The 22465-nt window shown below is 42.2% G+C and overlaps 1 protein-coding gene across 8 annotated transcripts; it reads left to right on the forward strand.

Moving 5' to 3' along the window:
- The first annotated feature begins 116 nt into the window (after nt 1-116).
- Nucleotides 117-21408, forward strand: LRRC42 (leucine rich repeat containing 42). 8 transcript variants are annotated; one of them, XM_081818449.1, is made up of 10 exons: nt 117-319; nt 1620-1652; nt 5562-6048; nt 12360-12491; nt 13684-13802; nt 15046-15134; nt 15304-15417; nt 19183-19267; nt 20616-20711; nt 20908-21408. In XM_081818449.1, the coding sequence occupies exons 3-10, from the start codon at nt 5576-5578 to the stop codon at nt 21180-21182; spliced, it is 1383 nt and encodes a 460-aa protein (XP_081674575.1). In that variant the 5' UTR covers nt 117-319; nt 1620-1652; nt 5562-5575; the 3' UTR covers nt 21183-21408. The 8 variants fall into 8 exon arrangements, with proteins under 8 accessions (XP_081674575.1, XP_081674574.1, XP_081674573.1 ...); XM_081818448.1 differs by lacking the exon at nt 1620-1652 and adding an exon at nt 1695-1815; XM_081818447.1 differs by lacking the exon at nt 1620-1652 and having other exon boundaries at nt 118-319.
- Nucleotides 21409-22465: the final 1057 nt, after the last annotated feature.

A 22465-nucleotide genomic window follows, 5' to 3' on the forward strand; every position in this document is an offset into this window, starting at 1 on the left:
GATCCGAGCCCTCAGCCCTCAGGTCTTCTGCTTAGGGCCCGGCCCCGCCTCCGGCCCGGCCCCGCCCCTCATGCCGGGTCCGCGCACGCGCATCTCCCCAGCCCATCTTTCCCCCGCCCCCCCTCCCCGCCCCTCGCCAGCCCCGCGGTCCCACGGCGCCAGGTCGCCCCCAGCCCCCTCCCTCCTCCCAGCCTCTCTCGGTCCCACCCTCCCTAGCTTTGTGCCCGCGGCGCCGAGCCGCTTCCCCCATCAGCCGCGCCGCGGGAGGAGGGAGCCGCCACCGAGAAGCTGCCGCTCGCAGCCCCGGGCAGGGGCACAGGTAGGTGGCGGCCGCGGGCTGGGCCGCTCACGCAGCCCGGGGCTGCGAGTGGGGGCGGGGGCGGGGTGTGAGGGAGGGGCGGAGTGGGGGAGGGGTAGACCGGGAGGGACGGGGTTGGGGTGTGGTTTGGGTGAGAGATGTGAGGATGAGGATAAAGGGGTGTGGGAGATGGGTTTAAGGGTGGGGTCGGGGTGCCGCGTAGGGTATTTGGGGGCAAGGTGGGAGAAGGGAGCTGGGTTAGTTTGGGCGGACTTGGGGAGGGGCATGCGTGGGAATTGAGGGAGGGATGGAGAATTGCGGTACTGAGGAAGGGGAAAACGGAGTGGGATTTGAGAAGTGTAAGAAGGAAAGGATCTAGGATTGGAATAGAAGGGGTGGGGTCTTGGGTGTAGGGAAGAAAAGTTGGGGCTGTGGGTTGTGAAGTTGGGCATCGTGAGGAGTGAAGGAAGGGGATTTTGAAGATTATAGACAGAAGACAAGAAAAGGAATGGGGAGATTGGAGTCCTAGGAGAGGGAATTCCAGAGACTGGGAGGAAGGGAAGAATACTTGGTGAAGGACAGAGGAAGAGTGCCTGGGGGTGGAACCGGTGGGGGTGGAACCGTGCAGGGAAGGAAGGAGAGGCAGGTGGAGGTGGGATTGCCTGTTTGGGACCAGGAACCTCATTTCAGAAGGGCCTTGGTAGGATTGGAAGGGCCTGAGGTGTGAGAGGTAGGGACAGGGATGCTGGGACTGGATGAAGGGAGGGGAGTTAGGATTTGGAGTGTAGAGATTGGGTTTTATGTTAAAAATTCTTGAGTTGGCAGGTAGAAGAACGGTAAGAGTGTCAGGATGTAGGAGAAATTGGCATGCTCCTGGAGGGAAGTAGGGAGCTGGGTATGGTGGGGCCTTTGAAGCTTTGGGGGAGGAGAGGGTATGGGTGAGAAGGCAGGTAGGAAAGTGCACTCTGTAGGGAAAAAAATGAGAGGAGTGGAAAATTGAATAATGGTGGTGACACAGAACAACCAAGGTAAGATCGTTAGTTGGTTATTGGTGGTTTGGAACTAGTTTCTCTCCCAAGTTTTTGTGTAGAAATTTTCTCAAGAATACTGCATTTTCAAATAAACCAAGGGTGTCTGAAGCCTTGGGATGGAGGCCATGGCTTGACAGATGTTTTCCTGGTGTGTGGATGTGGGTAATTTCTGCCCTGGCAGAGGGAGGAAGGGAGGCCTCATTGTAGCTCTGTCCTGGCTCTGTTCCCACCAGCTCTTTCCTCAGATGTCCACTGGTTTTTTTATCTCCTCCCTGCCCCCACCCCCCCAGCTTAAGCCAGTGAATACCAGAAGGATCAAACAGGTGGGTGAGATTAATTTTTAACATCTTTTTTTAATCCTTAAGGCTGACGTCATATTTTTATTCTTGAGAGACAGCATCATGCAGTGGAAAGAGCTTGAGCTTTGGAGTAATACAGCCTTGAGATTGAATTCGGGCTCTGCCACTTAGTAGCTCTGTTCCTTAAGTAAGTTACTTTACTTCTCTGAGCCTTTTTACCTGTTAAATGGCAATCCTGACCTCATAGGATTGTTGAGGGTTACGTGAGATCACTTAATTTTGAGTACGTAGCACAATGCTTAGCAACTGCTGGGTGCTTAATAAATGGTAGCTATCACACCCAGTATCATCATCATCGTCACCATCATTACTATGATTTATTTTTAGGGGATTGTTAGTTTACCTACTAAAGTTAGGTGCTTTCTTTTTCCCTTCAAATTAGAGAGTCATAGATTCGGTTCACAATTTTAATCCTGTGGCCTCTGTCTCTGGTTCCCTCCCTCCAGTCCACTTGATTGGGATGGTCCTGCTTCTTGCTTGGTAAACTGGCTTCTAGATCTAAAAAGTTGTCATATTTAGTTATCAATTATTTTAGTTTGCCTCTTATTGAAAGAGGCTATAGAGAACTGAGTTCTTTATGTAGTAAGGTTACATTTTATTCATTTGATGAAATGGAATGCTTTGTGGTAACTTTGGATCATTTGTGGTGACTGAATACTAGAATATGCACTGTGTAATATTTTTCTGTGGGGTTGTATGGTTTACAAAACTGCCTCTCTGGAGACAGGCTGGAAGACCATCAGAATGCCCTGTTACTCTGTTGATCTAATATAAAATATAGTTAATGCAGATCTAAACTGGACATTCTTGCAGATACTAATTATTTTAATTTTCGAGTTTGTAGGGGGTTATTGCCATGGTGTAGAACAGGCCCTGTCGCTTGAGGGCCCATTTATAATAGACCACCGTGTACAACAGCCAGGCATAAGCAAAGCCAAGTATAGAAGCTGTATGTGGAATTCTCTTGCCTTTATGATTCTTAACCTTGCAAGGTTTAAACATTAATTTAATTCTTAGGTCATTTTATAGTATCTCACAAACTCTCGGGAAGCTTCTTATTGAGAGAATGCAAGATGCACAAATTTAGTAGTAGAAATCAAAGGTTGCCAGGATTTCCTGAACCAAGGTTATTAGTTTCTCAAGTACCTTCATTGAAGAGCAGAGGAGCCTTGGGGCTTCTGGACAGATAATGTGGATTTTACTCTTCAGGAAATACAGGGGTTTTTTCATCATTTAGAAAGACAACTAGCATTTGATTAGGAATTTAGAAGTAAAAAATAGCCAGAACTGTGCCTTTTTTGAAAGTGATCCATACAAAGAGAAGCTGCCAGGATTTGGGGCAGCCTGGGTTAGCGTCCTTACTCTGGTCCCAGGCTGCTTGTGCCATCTGCTGGATGGAATCAGACTTTTCTGATTTTCACCTGAAGTGGTCATTTATCCATTTGTCCATTTGACTCCAAAGTTTGTGGAACACACTGTTGGGGTGAGGGTTAGGAGTAATATGCATGGGCAGACCCTGTTTCATTGTCAGGGAGCTTATGATGTGCTGATCCATTATAATATGTTCTCCTCATAGAGTTTGCCTTTCTATTATTACAATCAAGTTGTTCCTTTTTAGGGCCATGCCTGGTGACTAATTTCTGATCCATGGGTAGAGTAGGGCTCTGAATGCCCAAATCCAGGGATAAAGACTGAGGGCATCTGCTTTATCTCCTCATCAAGATTAAAGTCTGTGAGGTTGCAGGTGCCAGATGCTGGAAGAAGAGCTTAGAATACGTGAGGCATCTCCTTAGCAGCAGTCCCTGGCAAGAGTGTGGGTTATAAGAGCTGGCACCATGACAGGAATTTTTTGTCTGAGTGTTAGGTTTTTTCCCCCTGGTAGTACCAGCAGCAGTATCCTCCCATCATTTGCTTTGCTTCTACCACCTGCAGAAGGGTCTGGCAAGTGGGGGAGGAGCCTGCAGCTGTTGCCTAGAAGAGGAGCTGGCTCCTAGCAACAGTATCAGCAGGCCCTGCAGCTCAGGGGCCTCTGAGGTCCCTCAGTCTGTCCGTTTGAGGTCTCACCCTTCCTCTCATTCAGTTCAGCATGTATCTGTTGGGGGCTTACTCAGTACTAGGCACTGTGTTGGGCCTGGGAAAAAGAGATGATTGAAGTCAAATAAATGCCTTACCTTCAAAGAGCTCACAGCTCTGGGAACATTAGCAAGTTAACATAGCACACAGTGCTAAGTGCTATATATAGAGGAGAAACTGGTGCTCTGGGAAAACCAGACAGGCATGCACTGGTGCAGGGGTTAGTGAAGATTTCCCAGGAGAGGGATGGTGGTTGAGCTGAGTTTTAATGATGAATAAGGATTAACTAGGTCAGGAAAGCAGAGAAGGATGTTCCAACCAAAGGGAGCAGAATGGGCAAAGACCAGTGGGACAAGAGAACACAGCCAACTTACTTGGGTCGTATGGCATGGCCGAAGAGTAGCGCGTAAGAAGCTGAGCAGGAAAGGCTGAGGCTGTCAGGCTAGGCAGGGCCCTTCTTTCTGATGTGCTTTTACACACATAATTATCCTCGGGAGAAACAGGGATTGTACTGATGCCCACAAACAGGATCACTGTTTGATCTCCAGAGACTCAGCATTTTTGATCACTGACTTGATTGTTTGCTGACACTTATACATGGCATCAGAGCTATATCCCAGCCCTGCATTGATGAGAAGAATCTGGGTTAGTTCACTCTAAAAGTGTGAGTCTTTTAAAGATAATGGCAGCGATTTGACATATATAGAATTTTAGTTCTCACTACTCTTTAAATTGTTGTGGAAATGATAATCAAATACTTTCATTTAACATAGCAATTTTTTGTGTAATTTGAGATCTCACAGTTTCTCAGGAAAACATATTTTATCCAATTAATGCTTGAGCACAAAATGTCACTCGTAGGATTGCATAAATGCCCACTGTTTTTGGTGGTTTGCCTTACCTCAAAAGTAACCTAATAGATGTTTCCAAGGGGTAGAATCGCTTTTTTTTTTTTTTTTTTTAGCTCTTGTGATGGAGGTCTTTCTTTGTAGATCCAAAAAACCCTATTGCTGATGGTCTATGCAAGACTTAGCAAATGAGTAGACTTTAGTTCCACAAATACCCACTCAGGGTCTGTTATATGCCAGAACACCATGTTAGGGAGTCTGCATGAATTAAATGGTCCCTCTCCTCAATGGTCCCTCTCCACAACTTCTCAAACTAGTGGAACACAGGCCCAGAAAATAAATCAGTAGCAAAACACTGAGTCAACAAAAATGTCGAAGGTGCAAAGGTAGCAAGGAAGTTACTAGTTTCTGGTCTTCGTTCTGTGCGTAGTTTTATGTTTTTAAAAACAGAAATAGTAAATTCTGTATGTACTGTTTGTAACTTGCAAATCAATAAAAATTTTATGATTTTAATGGCTGCATAACATTCCATGGTATAGATGTATCATAAATGACTTAATAGAACCCCTGTTGTTGGGCATTTAGGTTGTTTCCAGTTGTTTTGCAATTATCAACTGTGCTGCCGTGACTTTCCTTGTAGATGACTCTGTGCGCTTCTGTTAACTTCCCCAGGGTGAACTTTAGAAATGAGATTTGAGCTGGCTTTTGAAAGATGAGTAGGAGTGCACCCGATACGAAGAAAAGGGGAAAGTAGGAGACAGCATTCCAGATAGAGGCAGTAGAGGCAACCTGCTGTGTCAGAGTTCACAGGCAGCTGGGAAGCTTTGTTTGCCCAAACCAACCAAAGGACCTTCCTGGTAGGCTCATAAAGCTCTGGGCACAGCAAGATGAAGTTACATGTTACAAATGGTATGTTAATTGGGTTTGCTTCCTTTGTGCCTTGCTTTTACAGTTGCAACCAAGGCAATGTCTTACTACCTCAACTCAAAAAACCACCTGGACCCAGGACCCATCTATGTACGAGAAAATGGTCAGCTGCACATGGTCAATCTGGCCTTGGATGGTGTCAGGAGTAGCCTGCAGAAGCCAAGGCCTTTCAGACTATTTCCCAAAGGCTTCTCTGTGGAGCTTTGCATGAACAGGGAAGATGATACTGCACAGAAAGAGAAGACTGATCATTTCATCTTCACATATACCCGGGAGGGGAATCTTCGGTACTCTGCCAAATCTCTCTTCAGCCTCGTCCTGGGCTTTATCTCCGACAATGTTGATCACATTGATTCCCTTATTGGCTTTCCTGAGCAGATTGCTGAAAAGCTATTCTCTGCTGCAGAAGCCAGACAGAAATTCACAGAGCCAGGTGCGGGGCTGAGGGCTTTACAGAAATTCACAGAGGCCTATGGAAGTCTGGTACTTTGCTCCCTGTGTTTGCGAAACAGGTGGGTATTCTGATTAGGATATTGAGTATTTTTGGGGGGTGTATTAATTCTGTCTAGTTCTGGGGCTTAGTGGGCTTGGGGGCTTCCCCCATCAAATAGCACTTCAATTTAAAGCTCCCAAATATAAAGTGGCAGGCCATTTTGAGAAAAATCAGTGTCTTTCTCCCTACCTACTCCTCCGACCAGAAAACACAGCTTTATTTTGAAACCATTTTGCCACTGCTTTAATTGCCACCACTCCTCCATTCGATAAAAAAAGTACTCTTCTACCAACTTTTCTAGTATGAGAAAATAGAAATGACAAGATATGACCTGCCAAATATCTCTTGGTATGCTCTTGGGGATGTGAAGATTAGTAACCAGAGTTCTGGGCCCTGTTCCAATTTTCAGACCTCTAGATATTGAGCATTAGATAAAAAGCAACTTTAAAAGAGTGATTAAAATTTGAAGTATCCTAAAGTTTGGAAATTTTCAAATAAGGTCTGTTCACTTTAAAAATAAACTGCCAGTTATTTTACCAGCAGAAGATTTTATTCCTATTCAGGAATAAAAGAGAATTGCAATTTGGGACAATCAAGCTATGGCAAAACCACAGGCAAGTCAGGGGGAACAAAGGAGAGGCATACTTTTTTAAGGAGAAAAGAGGGAAGTTGGGAAGGTTGTTACGAACTTAAAGACCGTTGGAGTAAACTAAGAGTTCAAAGTGTGGTGGCTTTTCATTGATGAAGCTATTGCCAGGGGGGATGAGGAAAGTGTTTCTTCCTTTGGCTGGGAATGGTAGAGTAGTATCCACGTGAAAAGTCAAGTCCATGTAAGGTCAAGTTGGGCTCTTCCTGTTGGGTCTAGGGTGTGAGAGCTCCCCCTGCTGAAACCTCACAACTTCCGTTTTAGTGAGGCTTCCCCATGACTCATTTTGACAGGTCCCAACACCAAGGTCTGTTTTCTAACAGAGCAGATGTTTTCTCTTGTGACTTGCCTTTGCTCATATTACTTTTACTGATTTATTTAAAGTTTTTAGGGGCACCTGGGTGGTTTAGTTGGTTGAGCATCCTGGACTCTTGTCCTCAGCTCAGGTCTTGATCTTGGGGTCATGAGTTTAAGCCCCACTTTGGGATCCACTTAAAAAATAAAATAAATCAAGTTTTTATTCCACCATCATGTAAAATGACTTTTAAAGCATCTACTAAATAAAAAAAACAAAAACAAAAACTATAGAGGTGCCTGGGTGGCTCAATAGGTTAAGCATCCAGCTCTTGATCTCAGCTCAGGTCTTAATCTCAGGGTTGTGAGATCAAGCCCCATGTTGGGCTCTACTCTGGGCATGGAGCCTACTTAAAAAAAAAAAAAAAAAAACCTTTAAAAAACCGTGGAAAATTTAAAAATAGAAACTGCCATGGAAAATAATTCAAACACAAAATTTCTCCAGAGGCAGCTACTGTTGACAATTTCTTTTATACTGTTCCAGAGTTACCTCGTACACATGCATGCACCTGCGGCTCTCCCCTTTGTTACGCAAGTGGCGGCACGCTGCTTACACTGTTACGCACCTGGCTTTATGTATTTTAAAAATCATTGGCCGTTAATACCTGTAGATTTTAAGAATAACTGTGTAGTATGCCATTAGGTGAACTTTTTTTGTGATCAGAAAATGTGCAAGGTAGCTTACTATTAAGATGTACCATCAATATGACCATTAAAACAAGGCTGAAAAAAATAGCATGTAAGAGGAGAAAGTCATATCAGAAAGCATAAGCTAAACTCATACGCTTTAAAAAACAAGAGGGGCACCTGGGTGGCTTAGTCGGTTAAACGTCTGCCTTCGGCTCAGGTCATGATCTTCAGGTCCTAGTATTGGCCGTTGGGCTCTGCGCTTAGTGGGGAGTCTGCTTCTCCCTCTCCTTCTGTCCCCCCCCCACTCATGCTCTCTCTCTCTTCCTCTCTCTCAAATACAATAAAAAAAAAAAGCCTTTAAAACAAAAAGAAGCAATCTTTATTTAATTGGCTCATAGAATCAACGGTTTCACCCCAGTCCAAACATTGTACTTTAAAAAGACAAGGCATAGGGCGCCTGGGTGGCTCAGTCGTTAAGCGTCTGCCTTCGGCTCAGGTCATGATCCCAGGGTCTTGGGATCGAGTCCCACATCGGGCTCCCTGCTCGGCAAGAAGCCTGCTTCTCCCTCTCCCACTCCCCCTGCTTGTGTTCCTGTTCTCGCTGTGTCTCTCTCTGTCAAATAAATAAATAAAATCTTTAAAAAAATAAAAAAAAATAAAAAGACAAGGCATAAACACATGCAGATAGGAGCATAGCCGTGGACTTAGAAACTGAGCGGGTACCTCTTAAAAGCTCTGTCTCTATGCTGTGGTTAGTCATGGCTGAGCTTGGGGCTGCTTCCAGTAGAAAAAAGAATTACCTTGCCTAAATGAAAAGCCAAGCAATATTTCATTGTAGCTCATATATTTAAAATACATTTTACTCCTTCATGTTTTGTTTCAAGTTATTTATGTTCACTGTAGAAAAAATAGAACAATGAAAAGTAGGATTATGATAGATGCCTTGTTTTAAAATTATAAAGGCAGTATATATTTGGGAAATATATAAAGCTGTAATTTTAAGAAATTCATAATCCCACTATTCATGATAATCATTTTCAAATATATAATCTTTAGGGGCGCCTGGGTGGTTCAGTCGTTAAGCGTCTGCCTTCGGCTCAGGTCATGATCCCAGGGTCCTCGGATCAAGCCCCACATGAGGCTCCCTGCTCAGCAGGAAGGCTGCTTCTCTCTCTCCCACACTTCCTACTTGTGTTCCCTCTCTTTCTGTCAAATAAATGAAATCTTTTTTATATATATATATGCACACACACACACATCTTTATACATTTGGGAATATACTCCATGTACAACTTGTATTCTGTTTTACCCCCCCATCTACCATTCTAGCTTAAGTATTTCTCATGATAGTGAAAATGCTTTTTATTCATTTGTGATGTCTATATACCACTCCAGTGGTCAGACTGGAACTGAATAGCACACTTTGATTCACGTTTGACAAGCACATAAATTAGTAGCAATTCTAGAAAGCAGCTTAGCTACATGTATCAAGAGCCTTAAAAATATTCATACCATTTGACCCATTAATTCCATCTATTGGGAATCTATCCTAATTTTTTTTTAATTTATTTATTTGTCAGAGAGAGATCACAAGCAGGCAGAGCAGGCAGAGGGAGAAGCAGGCTTTCCGCTGAGCAAGGAGCCCGATGTGGGACTCGATCCCAGGACCCTAGGATCAAGACCCAAGCCGAAGGCTGGTGTTTAACCAACTGAGCCACCCAGGTGTCCCTATTCTAATTTTTAATGTAATACTCAGACATGGAACAAATACTTTCATATAAGGGAGCTCATTATAACACTGTGATAGCGAAAACCTGAAAGCTGAATATCCAACAATAGGAGATGAGTTAAGCCAATTACGGTACATTCATATGGTGAAATATTATATAGCTATTAAGATAGTATTGAAAGATCATTTAAAATGGTGTGAAATGTTCATATATAACACATTTAAAAGGATTAAAATTGCATACACTATATGATCCAATTTTTTTAAAAATAAGGAATTTTTATATGTATTACATATATAGAAAGAAGAGAAATATTTCAAAATGTAATCTAGATAATGGGATTGCGTAATTTGTTTTAATTTTCTTCATAATTTTTCATTTTCCTAATTTTTCTATAAGAAATGTATATTTTATAAAAAAATAGAAACATTTTTAATGTGATCTTTTGGCTCATATTTTATTGCAACATTTCTAAACTTTGCTGTCTTGTTCAGATACAAGGTTAAGATTTTCAATTGTGGGGGCGCCTGGCTGGCTCAGTCGGAAGAGCATGGGACTCTTGATCTCGGGGTCATGAGTTTGAGCCCCACATTGGGCGTAAAGATTACTTAAAAATAAAATCTTAAAAAAAAAAAAAGAGAGAGAAAATTTTCAACTGTGATTCCAAACTTCCCTTCTCCTCTTGAATCCCCAGAGGAAAATAGGAAGAGGACAGGAGATTTGGGTTTGCATTTATAATCCAGGGCTGATGCTATAACAGCAAAGGTTTCACCAGCACAAAAGGGTTCAGATCAAAGGGAAAAAGATTGAGAAAATTATTGAAAATAAGATAATTGGGGAGGTTGGGACACTTACTGTGTTAGGGTAGGTCACAAAGCTGCTTGTCGGAAGGAGAAGCCAGTGTTTTTGCAACTGGGTTCCAGCGCTATAAAAACGATTTCCTTCCGTTGTTGAAAGCCCAGTGATTTTTAATTCAGCTAATGGTACTGGGAGGCAAGTATGTTTTCCTTAAATACCACCCTGTGTAATGAAGTGATTATAATAACTACCATGAAATGAGGTTCTATCAGATGCCTGTACTTTTGGAATATTTATAGTTTTCTTAGTAATCCTTAAAAGAAATAATCATTTGCCCCATTTTCAGCTGGAAAAATTGAGGATCAGAGAGGTTAAGTAACTTCACAGTCACACAAGTGATTAGGGTTGCTACAATCCAAACTTAGTTGTATCTGACACTAAAATTTGTGTTCTTTCTGTTGCTTCTCCATTACACTATTCTGAACTCGTTAAGGGACAAATTGGAAGACCAGTGTTGATCAAGACCCTAGAGCTTTGATCATGTCCTAGATAAGCATCTAGTAGTGTCTATGGCTTTGCATGTTGGTTTCTCAGCCTTGATTTTTGTAATGTTTGTTAATCACATTATACATTGTTACGTGCTTCGCAGATAACCCTTGTTTCAGAATTACTGAAAATCTTTTGGTTAATTGATCAAAGGATGTGTGTTTTCCTTTCTCTGATTGCCAGTAATCCCCCAAATCCCCATTAACCCACTTCAATTCTGTGATTGGAAGATGGAAAACAGCAGCTTTATTTACAGTGCAATTAAAATGTGTCTGAGGAAATAAGGCTCAATTGTGTACCCAGCTGAGCTCTGTCACCAGGCAGCTTAGAGAGGGTATCAGTGCCCCAGGCCATCTGTACCTAGCAGTCAGGCCAGCAGTCAGCTTCAGTACATCTTACTTTGGCGATAGGAAGAAAAGAGATCTAACTTCTGTCTTGCCCTCATATTATTCCATCTTGTTTTTGGTAATTATGACCCTACTGACAAAGAGAGAACTGAACACTTCTAAGTGTAACTCCACAGATCCTAGCATACCATTTTGCTGTAGAAACTTCTAGACACCTGTGAGGAAAGTGGATGAGAAAGGCATGCTCTTGCCACAAGTCAGTTTTCCTGTTCTCTTAGGATCCTCTCTCTATTTCCTGTCACACCTAATCACTTTTCATTTTTTTCTCACTGACATCATCTGAAATAGATGAACAACTAGAAAGCAGGGTGGAGGCCCTAGCCTGGGCTGTGGAATGCCCTTTGGATCTCCTTTTCCTCTCCAGAGGCCTCCCTGATGCTTCCTGATAACAGTTTGGCAAGGTGCTCCAGTGTAATTAAATTGTTTGTGCTCACAGGTTTGTCTTAACCATCTAGACGAGACGGAGTCCTTGAAGTCTGTCATACTGCACGTACTTTCAGAGTAAAGTTAACAGGCACAGTGGAGTGGGCAGCTACTGAACCATGTGTTTGAATAGAAATGATAAAACGTGATCTGCCAAATAGCTCTTGGTATATTCTTGGGGACGTGCAGAGATTAGAGCCTAGAGTTCCAGGCTCTGTTCCAGTTTTCAAACCAGTAGAGCATAAGATAAAAGGGAACTTCAAGGGGCGCCTGGGTGGCTCAGTCGGTTAAGCATCTGCCTTTGGCTCAGGTCCTGATCCTGGAGTCCTAGGATTGAGCCCTGCATCAGGCTCCCCGCTCAGCGGGAAGTCTGCTTCTCCCTCTCTCTCTTTCTCCCCTCCCCCTCCTCTCTCTCTCTCACTCACAAATAAAATCTTTAAAAAAAAAACAAAAAACTTCAAAAGAATGGTTAAATTTTGAGAATCCTAAAGTTTGGAAATTCTCCCATAATGTCCCATCACCAAGGTTTGTCTTCTGACAAAGCAGGTGTTTTCTCTTGTGTCTTGCTTTTGCGTGTATATTTTTATTTAAAAGTTTTTACTCCACCATCATGTAAAAAGACTCAAGGCATTCACTAATTAAAAAATTCAACCTATGCCCACATAGAAATTGGTGAAGTCTGCTTATTACATAGTTCCTTGTCCTGATGGAATGTTGACTATATCACAAAGCCACAAATGATAATGTTTTAAAAGAAGGAAAAGAAAAGCTATTGATTACTCTCCATGCCCCACAGATATCTGGTGATTTCAGAAAAACTTGAGGAAATTAAGTCTTTCCGGGAGCTGACCTGCCTGGATCTTTCCTGTTGCAAGCTTGGAGATGAGCATGAACTTCTAGAACATCTCACCAATGAGGCCCTTTCTAGGTATTGACCTGCCACCACTTGTAGATGAATTGTTGTGTTTTGTTTTTAAAGGATGATCCGGTGGGATCATCTTGAAGAGTGTTGATTACTTTCCAATCCTGTGTTTATTTGCTAATTTTTTTTATTTCCTAAAACATTTTCAGTCTCCTTTACTGGGCACAAGCAACATAGATTGAACAGTTCTTAGGAAAGTAAGTCAGTTAGTTCATTTTCTAAATAACCTTTATTTCAACATGTAATACATGAAACTACCTGGGGTAAAAATGATTTTGCCCTTAGTTTGTCCAGTCCTAGTTTATTCTAACAAGAAATACTTACATAGTTGTCTATAATCGTTCTTTTCTATTTTAACTATCAGTGAACTATAAATTATTTAAAAATAAACTATTAAAGACCACCTAATTCTTTTCAAGAACCATAATTTAAAGAAATCGCCCAGTTTATACCATTCACAAATAGTCCAGCTGATCTCCAGTTGCTCAGTCTGGCCAGCAGACAGGAGGCCAGACAGATTCCTTTGTGGTTTCATAAACAGCCAGAAGCATAACAGCATGACAAACTTGAGTCTGACCAGCTTCCTGGGGCCTGCCTCAGACGGTGACACCTACACTCTACCCCATACAAAGGTATTTTTGTGTGAGGTTTAGTAAAATTTCAGATGTCTTGTGTGTGGGATCGTGGAGCAGATTAATACACTAATTTCAGGTTAGCTGGATGGATTGGATTATGGGTATACCTAAAAACCTATCTGAAAATCTAGATTTATAAAGCTAGTTAAATTTAGAGGATTGTTTGCTTTGCAAAAAGAATTCTCATAGGAGTTCTTTAGTAGACTTTCCTGACATATTTAGAGTGTTTTTGGTTTTCACATAGGATTTGTCATGAATGCAGCTTTTGTGTTAAGCAAGGTATATTTATCCCCTTAATGAAGTCCCTGTTTACCTCATTTGACCGTATACCCTTAGTGCCCTCTGCCATCTGAGATTAGTACCACATGACACTTTGATCCCTAAGTTAACCCTCAGTCAGGAAATAGCGCCAAAAGGTTTATAACTTTGTTAAATGCATTGGGTGTGAAATAACAGGATGTAGAAGATATTTTGTATTTTTAGATGAAATTTATGAAAGCCTGTTCTTGTACGTAGGCTTTCTCAAATTCTGCGTGATTTACTTATGGACTTTGTTTCCCTAGTGTAACTCAGCTCCACCTGAAAGATAATTGTCTGTCTGATGCCGGCGTGCGGAAAATGACAGCACCAGTTCGAGTGATGAAAAGAGGCCTTGAAAATCTAACATTATTAGACTTATCTTGTAAGTTTCATTCTAAATTATAGTTCTTAACGTTGGAAGAATGGCTTTAGAAATCCCTAGTTCTTCCCCTTCCCCGTCATTTTAGAGGTGATAAGATTAAGGGCGGTGACTTTCCTAGGTGCCACAGCCAGTTAGTGGCAGAGGAGGAGTAAAGCCAGAGGCACTTGACTCCTGATCACATACCTTTCCTTGTATGCTACCACCTCTTTAGGGTAGGAAAAGCCTTGCCACATTCATCTGGGCCACTCACGGTGTGCAGACAGGGCAGCCTTTCATCATATTCATGGCATACATAAGGGACATTTGGCTCACCTTTACTTTCTTTGAGTTGCTGATACAGAGTATCTGTCAGCTAAGTCTTTTAATCAATACTTGCTTGATGAAAATCTGGATGAATTCACAGTGTGATAACTTAGGATTAATCAGATGTTGACTTCAGTGCTAGAAAGTTGATAGAGATCATTTACAATTAAACTGAGCACCCATTCAATATATGGCAGGATGGTATGGTGTCAAAAGAATGAAAGGAACAGGGGTTTAAGGTCAGAGGACATTCCTTGGTCTGCTACTTTTTTTTAACAGCTGTGTAGCCTTGAGCAAGTTATTTAACCTCCTTGAGCCTCGACTTCTGTAAAATGAAGACAGTAGTCAATGTCCAGCCTCCCTCCCAGGAAAGTGTTTTTATTCAGCAAGTATTTTTTGAGCATCTAGAATGTGCCAGGTGCATTTTACTCATGGCTTTGAGGACTCAATGCTAAATGTAGTACTCTCTGATTTGAGAAGGTAATATGTATGAAAGATTTCTGAAAACAGTACAAGTTAGTAAGAGTAGTAATAGTCTCTGTCTAAATACCTTTGAAAATCTTTTTAAAATACTTTTACTTTGGAGGTGGACTAGCCATGGGCGAAGTCCAGTAAACTATTTTAATACATGTTTATGTATGCTGTTTTCATAAGGCTCCAAATTAAACTCTTTGGGATAACTTCCTGGTTTATTTTTCTGCTAATCCCCACCTCCTAGAAAGTTAGAGCTTTATATAAAGATCTTAAGGGTCATCTAGTGTCGCTGTTCCATATTACAGACAGGATGAAGATAAGATTCTTATATTAGTTTTCTCTGAAAAGTTTGCTCACTCAATACTTTATATTTTATCATTGTTTGGCCTTTTTTCTGAGCTTATTGTTGGAGTTTAGCAGTAGCTCTACTGTATACTGTTATACAGCCTATGTTTTTGACATCTAGGTAACCCTGAGATCACAGATGCGGGAATTGGATACCTCTTCTCTTTTAGAAAACTAAACTGCTTAGATATTTCTGGGACAGGGCTAAAGGTAAGACATTTGTTCCCTTCTCTTATTTCTCCAGACTCACAATTAGATATTTTTTGCTCCTGCTAATTGGTGTTTAGAAAGGACTGGTATTTGTGATGGTGTTTATTTCCTACTGAAAGCAAGCAAGAATTGACTAGATGTGTGTGCATTCTTGTTCTTTCCCTCATAGGACATCAAAGCCGTCAAACACAAGCTCCAGACCCACATAGGCCTTGTCCACTCCAAAGTGCCTTTGAAGGAATTTGATCACAGTAACTGTAAGACAGAGGGCTGGGCTGACCAGGTACTGCAGATTTTTCTCTCTCACAGTGCATTTGGCTTTTCACTTTAAATCACCAACTGCCGTAGTCAATACTTTGAACAAACCTTAATCTTCCGGGTACTCTGGCTGAATTACCATCTTCAGGTCAAATCGGAGACACTGATGGCCCATACCTAACCCAGCTACTTAAGGCGAGGTGTCAGATGCCAGTCCTTAGATCTCATACTCTGATCACTAGTTTGTGCCTCATCCTTATTCGCCCTAGGAGAAGGTGCCATCTTATAAACAACTCAGAAAATAAGCAAATTCTGGCTTGCTATGCAAAAAAGCAGTATGTCCAACTGCAGAAGGACACATTCTCTTAGCAGCGTGTGGATGCTGGAAAGAGAATAAGTCACACTGATAAGGGTCCAAATCTGACTCTTCCCCTTAGTTTGGGCAAATTTCTTACCTCTTAGAGCTTTAGTGAAGAAATGTCTTTTTTGTCCTCTCACTGAGTGAACCCTCCCATCTTCAGCTTCTTGGCTGACTTTCCTTTGATTATCCCTTGTCTTCTTGGTGGTCTTCCTCAACTTAGTATAGACCTAAGTAGGAAGTCAGAAGGTAACCAAGTAGTAGGGCACCAGTAGATGGCAGCTTGTCTGTGGCTGGTGCCTTTCTTCTTCAGACACTTTAATGTTTCTAGAAGACCCACCAAACTGTTTCATTCTGGGTTCCTCCTTGGTTTCACTGTACTGTATGCTGGTGGACCTATCCAAGTGTGTAATTGTAGCATCACCTCCCTATAAGTAATCAAGAAGGGGTGAGTCAGTATTTCAGGAGCACTTTGATGTTTGTCCACAAAATGCATGCTGAAATCGTTATAACAGTTTATAGCGTTGGATGAATCCTACATATATGCAGTGGACTTGGGGCAGGTGTGGGATGGTCATACAAAGGCTTGATGAAGTTTGGTAGCAGGTGACATGGTGGAATGAGCATAGGCTATGGAGTTAAGGAGACATGGGTTTGGGATCCTGGCTGGACAATGCAATAGCTATATGACTTAAGGCAACTTTGAGTTGCTGTTTCTTCATCTATAAAATGCAGAAACCAGGACCTCTCTTACAGAGCTTAGTAAGGATGAAGTAAAATACCTAGCAACCTGGCCTGAAAGTACAGGTGTACCATGGAGATACTGTGGGTCTGGTTCCAGACCACCTCAATAAAGCGAATATTATAATAAAGCAAATATTGCGGGGCGCCTTGGTGGCTCAGTCCGTTAAGTGACCGACCCTTGATTTTGGCTCAGGTCACGATCTCAGGGTCGTGGGATTGAGCCCCACATTGGGCTCTGTGCTCAGTGGGGAGTCAATGCTTGAGATTCTTTCTCTCCCTCTGCCCCTCCCCACCACGCCCTCGCTCTCTCTTTCTCTCTCAGATAAATAAATAAATCTTTTAAAAAATACAAATACTGTAATAAAAGCGAGTCAAACTAATTTTTTGGTTTCCCAGTGCATATAAAATTTCTGTGTATACTGTAGTCCGTTAGGTGTATAATAACATTATGTCTAAAAAAATAATGTACTCACGTTAATTAAAAATATTTTATTGCTAAAAATGTTAGCCATCACCTGAGCTTTCAGTGAGTTATCACTAATGACCGTAACACATACAATAATAATGAAAAAATTTGAAATGTTATGAGCATTACCAAAATGTGACACAGAGGCATGCAGTGAGCAACTGCTATTGAAAAAATGTTGCCCATAGACTTGCTTTACACAGGGTCGCCACAGACCTTCCATTCGTAAAAAAACCACAGTATCTGCTAAGCATAATAAAGCCAAGCTCCGAGGTGTGCCTGTAAGTTGATGGGGCTCCTTCATATGTGCAGCTTCATACCATACACCCTGCGCAGGCCCCTAGAGTGTGGCTGCAGCATTTTCCCCATCTCTTGCTGATCCCCTATTGAAATGTTTCGGGCTGACTCCAGTCTCCTCCTGCCCGCACTCTGCAGGTGACACAGGAAAATGAGGCCAACTACCGGGAGTCCCCTTACTTCCCTATCTCTGTCTCAGAATGTTTCCATTTATTCAACCATCTCCTACTTCCCCCTATCCGAAGGGTCAGGTGTGCCACTTTATTCCGGGGATGAGCACTTGAGTGTTTGTTTTTCGGTTACAGTCTCTGAGATCTCCGGCTCTCTCTGGGATATTTAGCTCATACTGATTTCCCTCCACTGCCCCGCCCTTCAGTCTTCAGGCGCACACTTTGTTGGCTGTTTGCTTTCTGTGTATAAACATGACTTACTCTTTTTCTAACAGTTCTTTGTCCCCCCATGCAGCTATGAAGTGGTTTCTAGGATCTTGCCCACCTCCTCACTGCCCACTCAGTTCTTAATCCCTCGTAATCTAGGTCTGGCCTCCATGGCTCTACAGCGGGTGTTTTCTTGAAGGTGGTGTATGATCTCATTCTCCATCTTCCTGGGCTTTTCTGCATTGCTGGTATGAACACGCCTGCCCTACGCTTTCCCCTCCTGGACTTTCTCCTTATTCCCCTCTCACTTCTCCCTCCAGCTCCTGCTGATTCCCCACTTCCTCCTCTCCTCTTCTGTCTTCTCTCTCCTGGTGATCTTCACTGTTCTTAGAGCCTTAACTGTCCCTGAAGGGAAGATTTTACCTTCTCTGACACATCAGACCCATTCCTAAGTACTGTCCATAAATCTGTACCGGGCGCCAAGATTCAGTGTGGCCAGAACCAAGCTTATTTTCTTCTTCCCTCTCCCCAAGCAGCTCTTCCTATTGACATTCTTATTTCTGTTAGTGGAAGGACTGTTTTCCGTATTGCCCACTGAGTCACCAGGTTTGGTTTATGCTGGCATTCTCTTAGATCTGACCCGTTCCCATAGTCAGGGAGGTATCATAGGAGGGGTGACACCTGGTATTTACTGGCTGCTTTCTGTGTGCCAGACACTGCTAACCCCCTCATTTAATTTTCACAGCAGCCTGGGGAGGCTGGGTACTATTATTACTACTGTTTTACAGATGAAAATATTGAGCCTAAAAAATTAAATCACTTGCCAAGGATACCCTGGCTAGTAGGTGGTGGCGCTAAGTCTGGTGTATTTTTACATTCTATGTTGTCCCGTCTCTGTATCCTGAAGTGTTTTCCTTGACTTTCTTTCGATCATTTTATTGTTTACTATAATGAGAAATACTAAGTTAAAAGCTCTTATTACTTGTGGTATATGTGAAATAATCACTTTCTTTTTTACAGATAGTTTATACTCAGCCCAAATTTCCAAAAGAATTTGTAGTAGCTTACAATAAAAATACATTTGTAACAGTTTTAAAAAATGGAAACTGATCATGAAATGTCTTGAGAACATGGAAACGTGGGCATTTTACACACATACAAGAGTTGAATTATATTTGGTATATTTAAGGCCTGAAAGTGAGTCTAAGAATGTGTGAAAAGTATTATGACTAAGGTTTTACATTTTATTATTTAAGGATATATACTTTTTTGTAGCTTGCAATAGAGATGAAAATAGGGAATCAGCTTTATAGATTTTTCCCGAGTCATGTAAATACATATATCCAATGTGTTTGTATTCTGATCAATTCCTGCATTAAAACAGAAAATCCAGGCTTGACTTGGTTACTCTTACCACCACCTGTCATCTGAAGTAAGATTACCGTAAGGATTTGTGTTTATGGAAAGAGAGCTAAGGGAATAAGGAAAGCTTGGGGTTAAAAGCTTGAGATTTTGTTCAGATTCAGATCTTTTCCAAATACATTTTAGATTGTTCTGCAGTGGGAACGTGTGACTTCAGAAGCTGTGAAGCCACGAGAAACCGGGGAGCCTCGAACAGCAGCTCAGCACTTCTGTGAGAAATTCCCTTTTCTTTGGAATTTTTGCTATTAGGTTATTTGCACCCTTAAAGCAGTCAGCCCATTTTCACCCAGTGGGAAAAGTAATTATGATAGTATTGACTTAAATAGATCATCAAGACTTGTATTCTCTCAACATGTGACAGTGTAAGTTCACACTTGGCTTTGAGCACCAGGAAAATAGTTAAATGTATGTATATCCCATCTTGTCCCAAAAAAGATTTGTAGTGGCACAAAAGTAGAGTACAGAACATTAAAAAAGGAGTTAAGTCTCTCCAAAAGATTTCTGTCTCAGGTGTCCATCCAAAGATGAACGGATAGTGGCGCCTGGCTGGTTCAGTCAGCAGAGCATGCAGTTCTTGATCTCGGGGTTGTGAGTTTGAGTCCCAGGTTGGGTGCAGAAATTAGATAAAAATAAAATCTTTAAAAACATAAAAAGAAAAAATATGGATGGATGAACAACATGTAGTATTTCCATACAATGGAGTATTCAGCCTTAAGAAGGAAGGAAATTTTGGGGTGCCTGGGTAGCTCAGTTGGTTGAGCCTCTGCCTTCAGCTCAGGTCATGATCCCAGGGTACTGGGATTGAGTCCCGCATCGGGCTCCCTGCTCAGCGGGAAGCCTGCTTCTCCCTCTCCCTCGGCCACTCGCCCCAGCTCCCGCTTGTGATAGCTCTCTCTCTCTCTGTCAAATAAATAAAATCTTAAAAAAGAGAGAGAAGGAAGTTTTGACATAGTGTTATAACATGGATGAAATTTGAAGAAATTACGCTAAGTGAAATAAGCCAGTCAAAAAGAAACATGTTTTGTGATTCTTCTTGTAAGAGGTTCCTAAAATAGTCAAGTTTATAGAGACAGAAAATAGAGTGGTGGGTGTCAGGGACTGGGGGGAGGGGAAAGGGAGTTACCATTTAACAGGTACAATGTTTCCATTTTGCATGAAGTGAAAGTTCTGGAGAAAGATGGTGGTGATGTTTGCACAACAGTGTGAATGTACTCAGTGCCACAGAGCTATACGCTTAAAAATGATTAAAGTGGTAAATTTATGTATATTTTATATAATTTTTTAAAGGAGGTAAGCAATAAAATCAAAATGAAGGAAAAATAAAGGTAGCAAAATAAGAATACAGGGCATACCAAAAACTATAGAATAAAGTGGTATCATTTGCTAGGGTTGTGCCCCAAATGTAGCTCTTGTTTCAAAGACAAAGTCCAGATTTTGAAGAACATAAGTAACATTTTCTGAGCTTTTATTATGTGCCAAACATTGTGCTGAGCACTTTATATGTTACCTCATTTATCTTCACATCACACTTCCGAAATCGGTTTTATATCCTTATAAAGATGAGAAAACTGAATCTCAGAGAGTTTCTTGCCCAAGGCCACTTCTCCAGGAAATGGCAGATGTGGGATTTGAATCCAAATCTGTCACACTCCCACGTGAGTACATGTGTTCAGCCCACGCCAGTGCATATGCCCCCGTTACTCGGGAGGGCGTCCAGAAGAGAATAAAATGAATCCCAGCCTCTCCCTGTTCGGGCCTTTGCCGTCTCCCTGGGATCAGCTTAGGACTCGGGCAGGCATTAACACCCCAGCGTGGTTGACTCATTGCCCCTCGTTTCTGTCACCCTTGCAGATGGCAAGCGGGCTCGAGCCGAAGCCCCCGTGAAGTGTCCCCTGGCAGACACCCATGGGAACTCTTCTGAGAAGCTCCAGTTCTATAAAGAGAAAGCTCCAGACTGCCACGGGCCATTGTTAAAGCGCGAAGCCGTCTCAAGCCAGGAGTCAAAGAAGAGCAAGAAGAGAGCTTTTGAAGAGCCAGAGAAGGAACAGAGCAACTCTTCGCAGTCTTCAAAGCAGAAATATGTGTGTCTTGCTGTGGAAGACTGGGACTTGTTAAATTCCTACTGATTGGTAGATAGGAGTTGACCTCTTTCCCCCTGACTCTCATGTATGAGCAAAGGGGGCTGATGGTGTTTTCCTTTTTGTTTGACTTTACCTATGGCATTAGCATAGCAAGCGGATATTTCTACTTTTGTGGTGGGGGAGGGGAATGCTATGGAAGTATGTAATAATTTCTAATGTATATTTTCAATACATAGTAATTTTTTCAAATAAACGTTTTTGCTGTCCTTAAGTTCTGCTTGTGAAATGTAGAATGGAGCCACAGGAAATAACACTTTGGTTTGGGGTAGAAAGCCATGTGAATTAACAAGGCAGCTTAGCATGATTGGTTACTACAAGGTGGCCCAGCCAAGAAGGGGTGTGTGTGTGTGTGTGTGTGTGTGCGCGCGCATATGGCTCCCGTTACTGACTACCTCCAGTGTGCCACACCCTGTCCATACAACAACAATGGAAGATAGGTATTAGCCCTCCTTTAGAGTAAGAAAACTCAGCCTCAAGGGGCACCTGGGTGGCTCAGTTCGTTAAGTATCCGACTCTTGATTTCCGCTCAGGTCATGATCTCAGGGTCCTGGGATCAAGCCCTGTGTAGGGCTCTGCACTCCACACTCAGCGGGGAGACTGCCTGAGGATTCTCTCTCCCTCTCCCTCTGCCCCTCCCTCCACTTGCATTCTCCCTCTCTCTCTCAAATAAATAAATCTTAAAAAAAAAAAGAAAAAACCCAACATCATGTTAGGGGAGTTGATTAAGGTCACAGAGCTCATAAGTGACAGAACCAGAATTTATACTCTTCTATCCTAAAGCCCACTCTCACATTGCCTTTTTTTTTTTTTTAATGTATTATTTGTTTCAGGGGTACAGGTGTGTGTGATTCATCAGTCTTACACAATTCATAGCACTCACCATTAGCACATACCCTCCCCAATGTCCATCACCCAGCCACCCCATCCCTCCCACCCCCCTCCACTCCAGCAACCCTCAGTTTGTTTCCTGAGATTGAGTCTCTTATGGTTTGTCTACCTCTGGTTTTATCTTGTTTCATTTTTCCCTCCCTTCCCCATGAAGTGGATGGAACTAGAGGGTATAATGCTAAGTGAAATAAGTCAAGCAGAGAAAGACAATTATGATCTCACTGATATGAGGAATTTGAGAAACAAGACAGAGGATCATACATTACCTTCTTAAATAATAGCTACTGTTTATCAAAATCCCAACTATTAAGTCTATGAAGTAAACCACCAAGAATCTTCACATAGTCCTGCAAAGTCAGGGTTATCACCTCTATTTGACA

This window comes from Leptonychotes weddellii, chromosome 4, assembly GCF_054177405.1.
Source record: "Leptonychotes weddellii isolate Sample4059 chromosome 4, ASM5417740v2, whole genome shotgun sequence".
Classification (NCBI taxonomy): domain Eukaryota; kingdom Metazoa; phylum Chordata; class Mammalia; order Carnivora; family Phocidae; genus Leptonychotes; species Leptonychotes weddellii.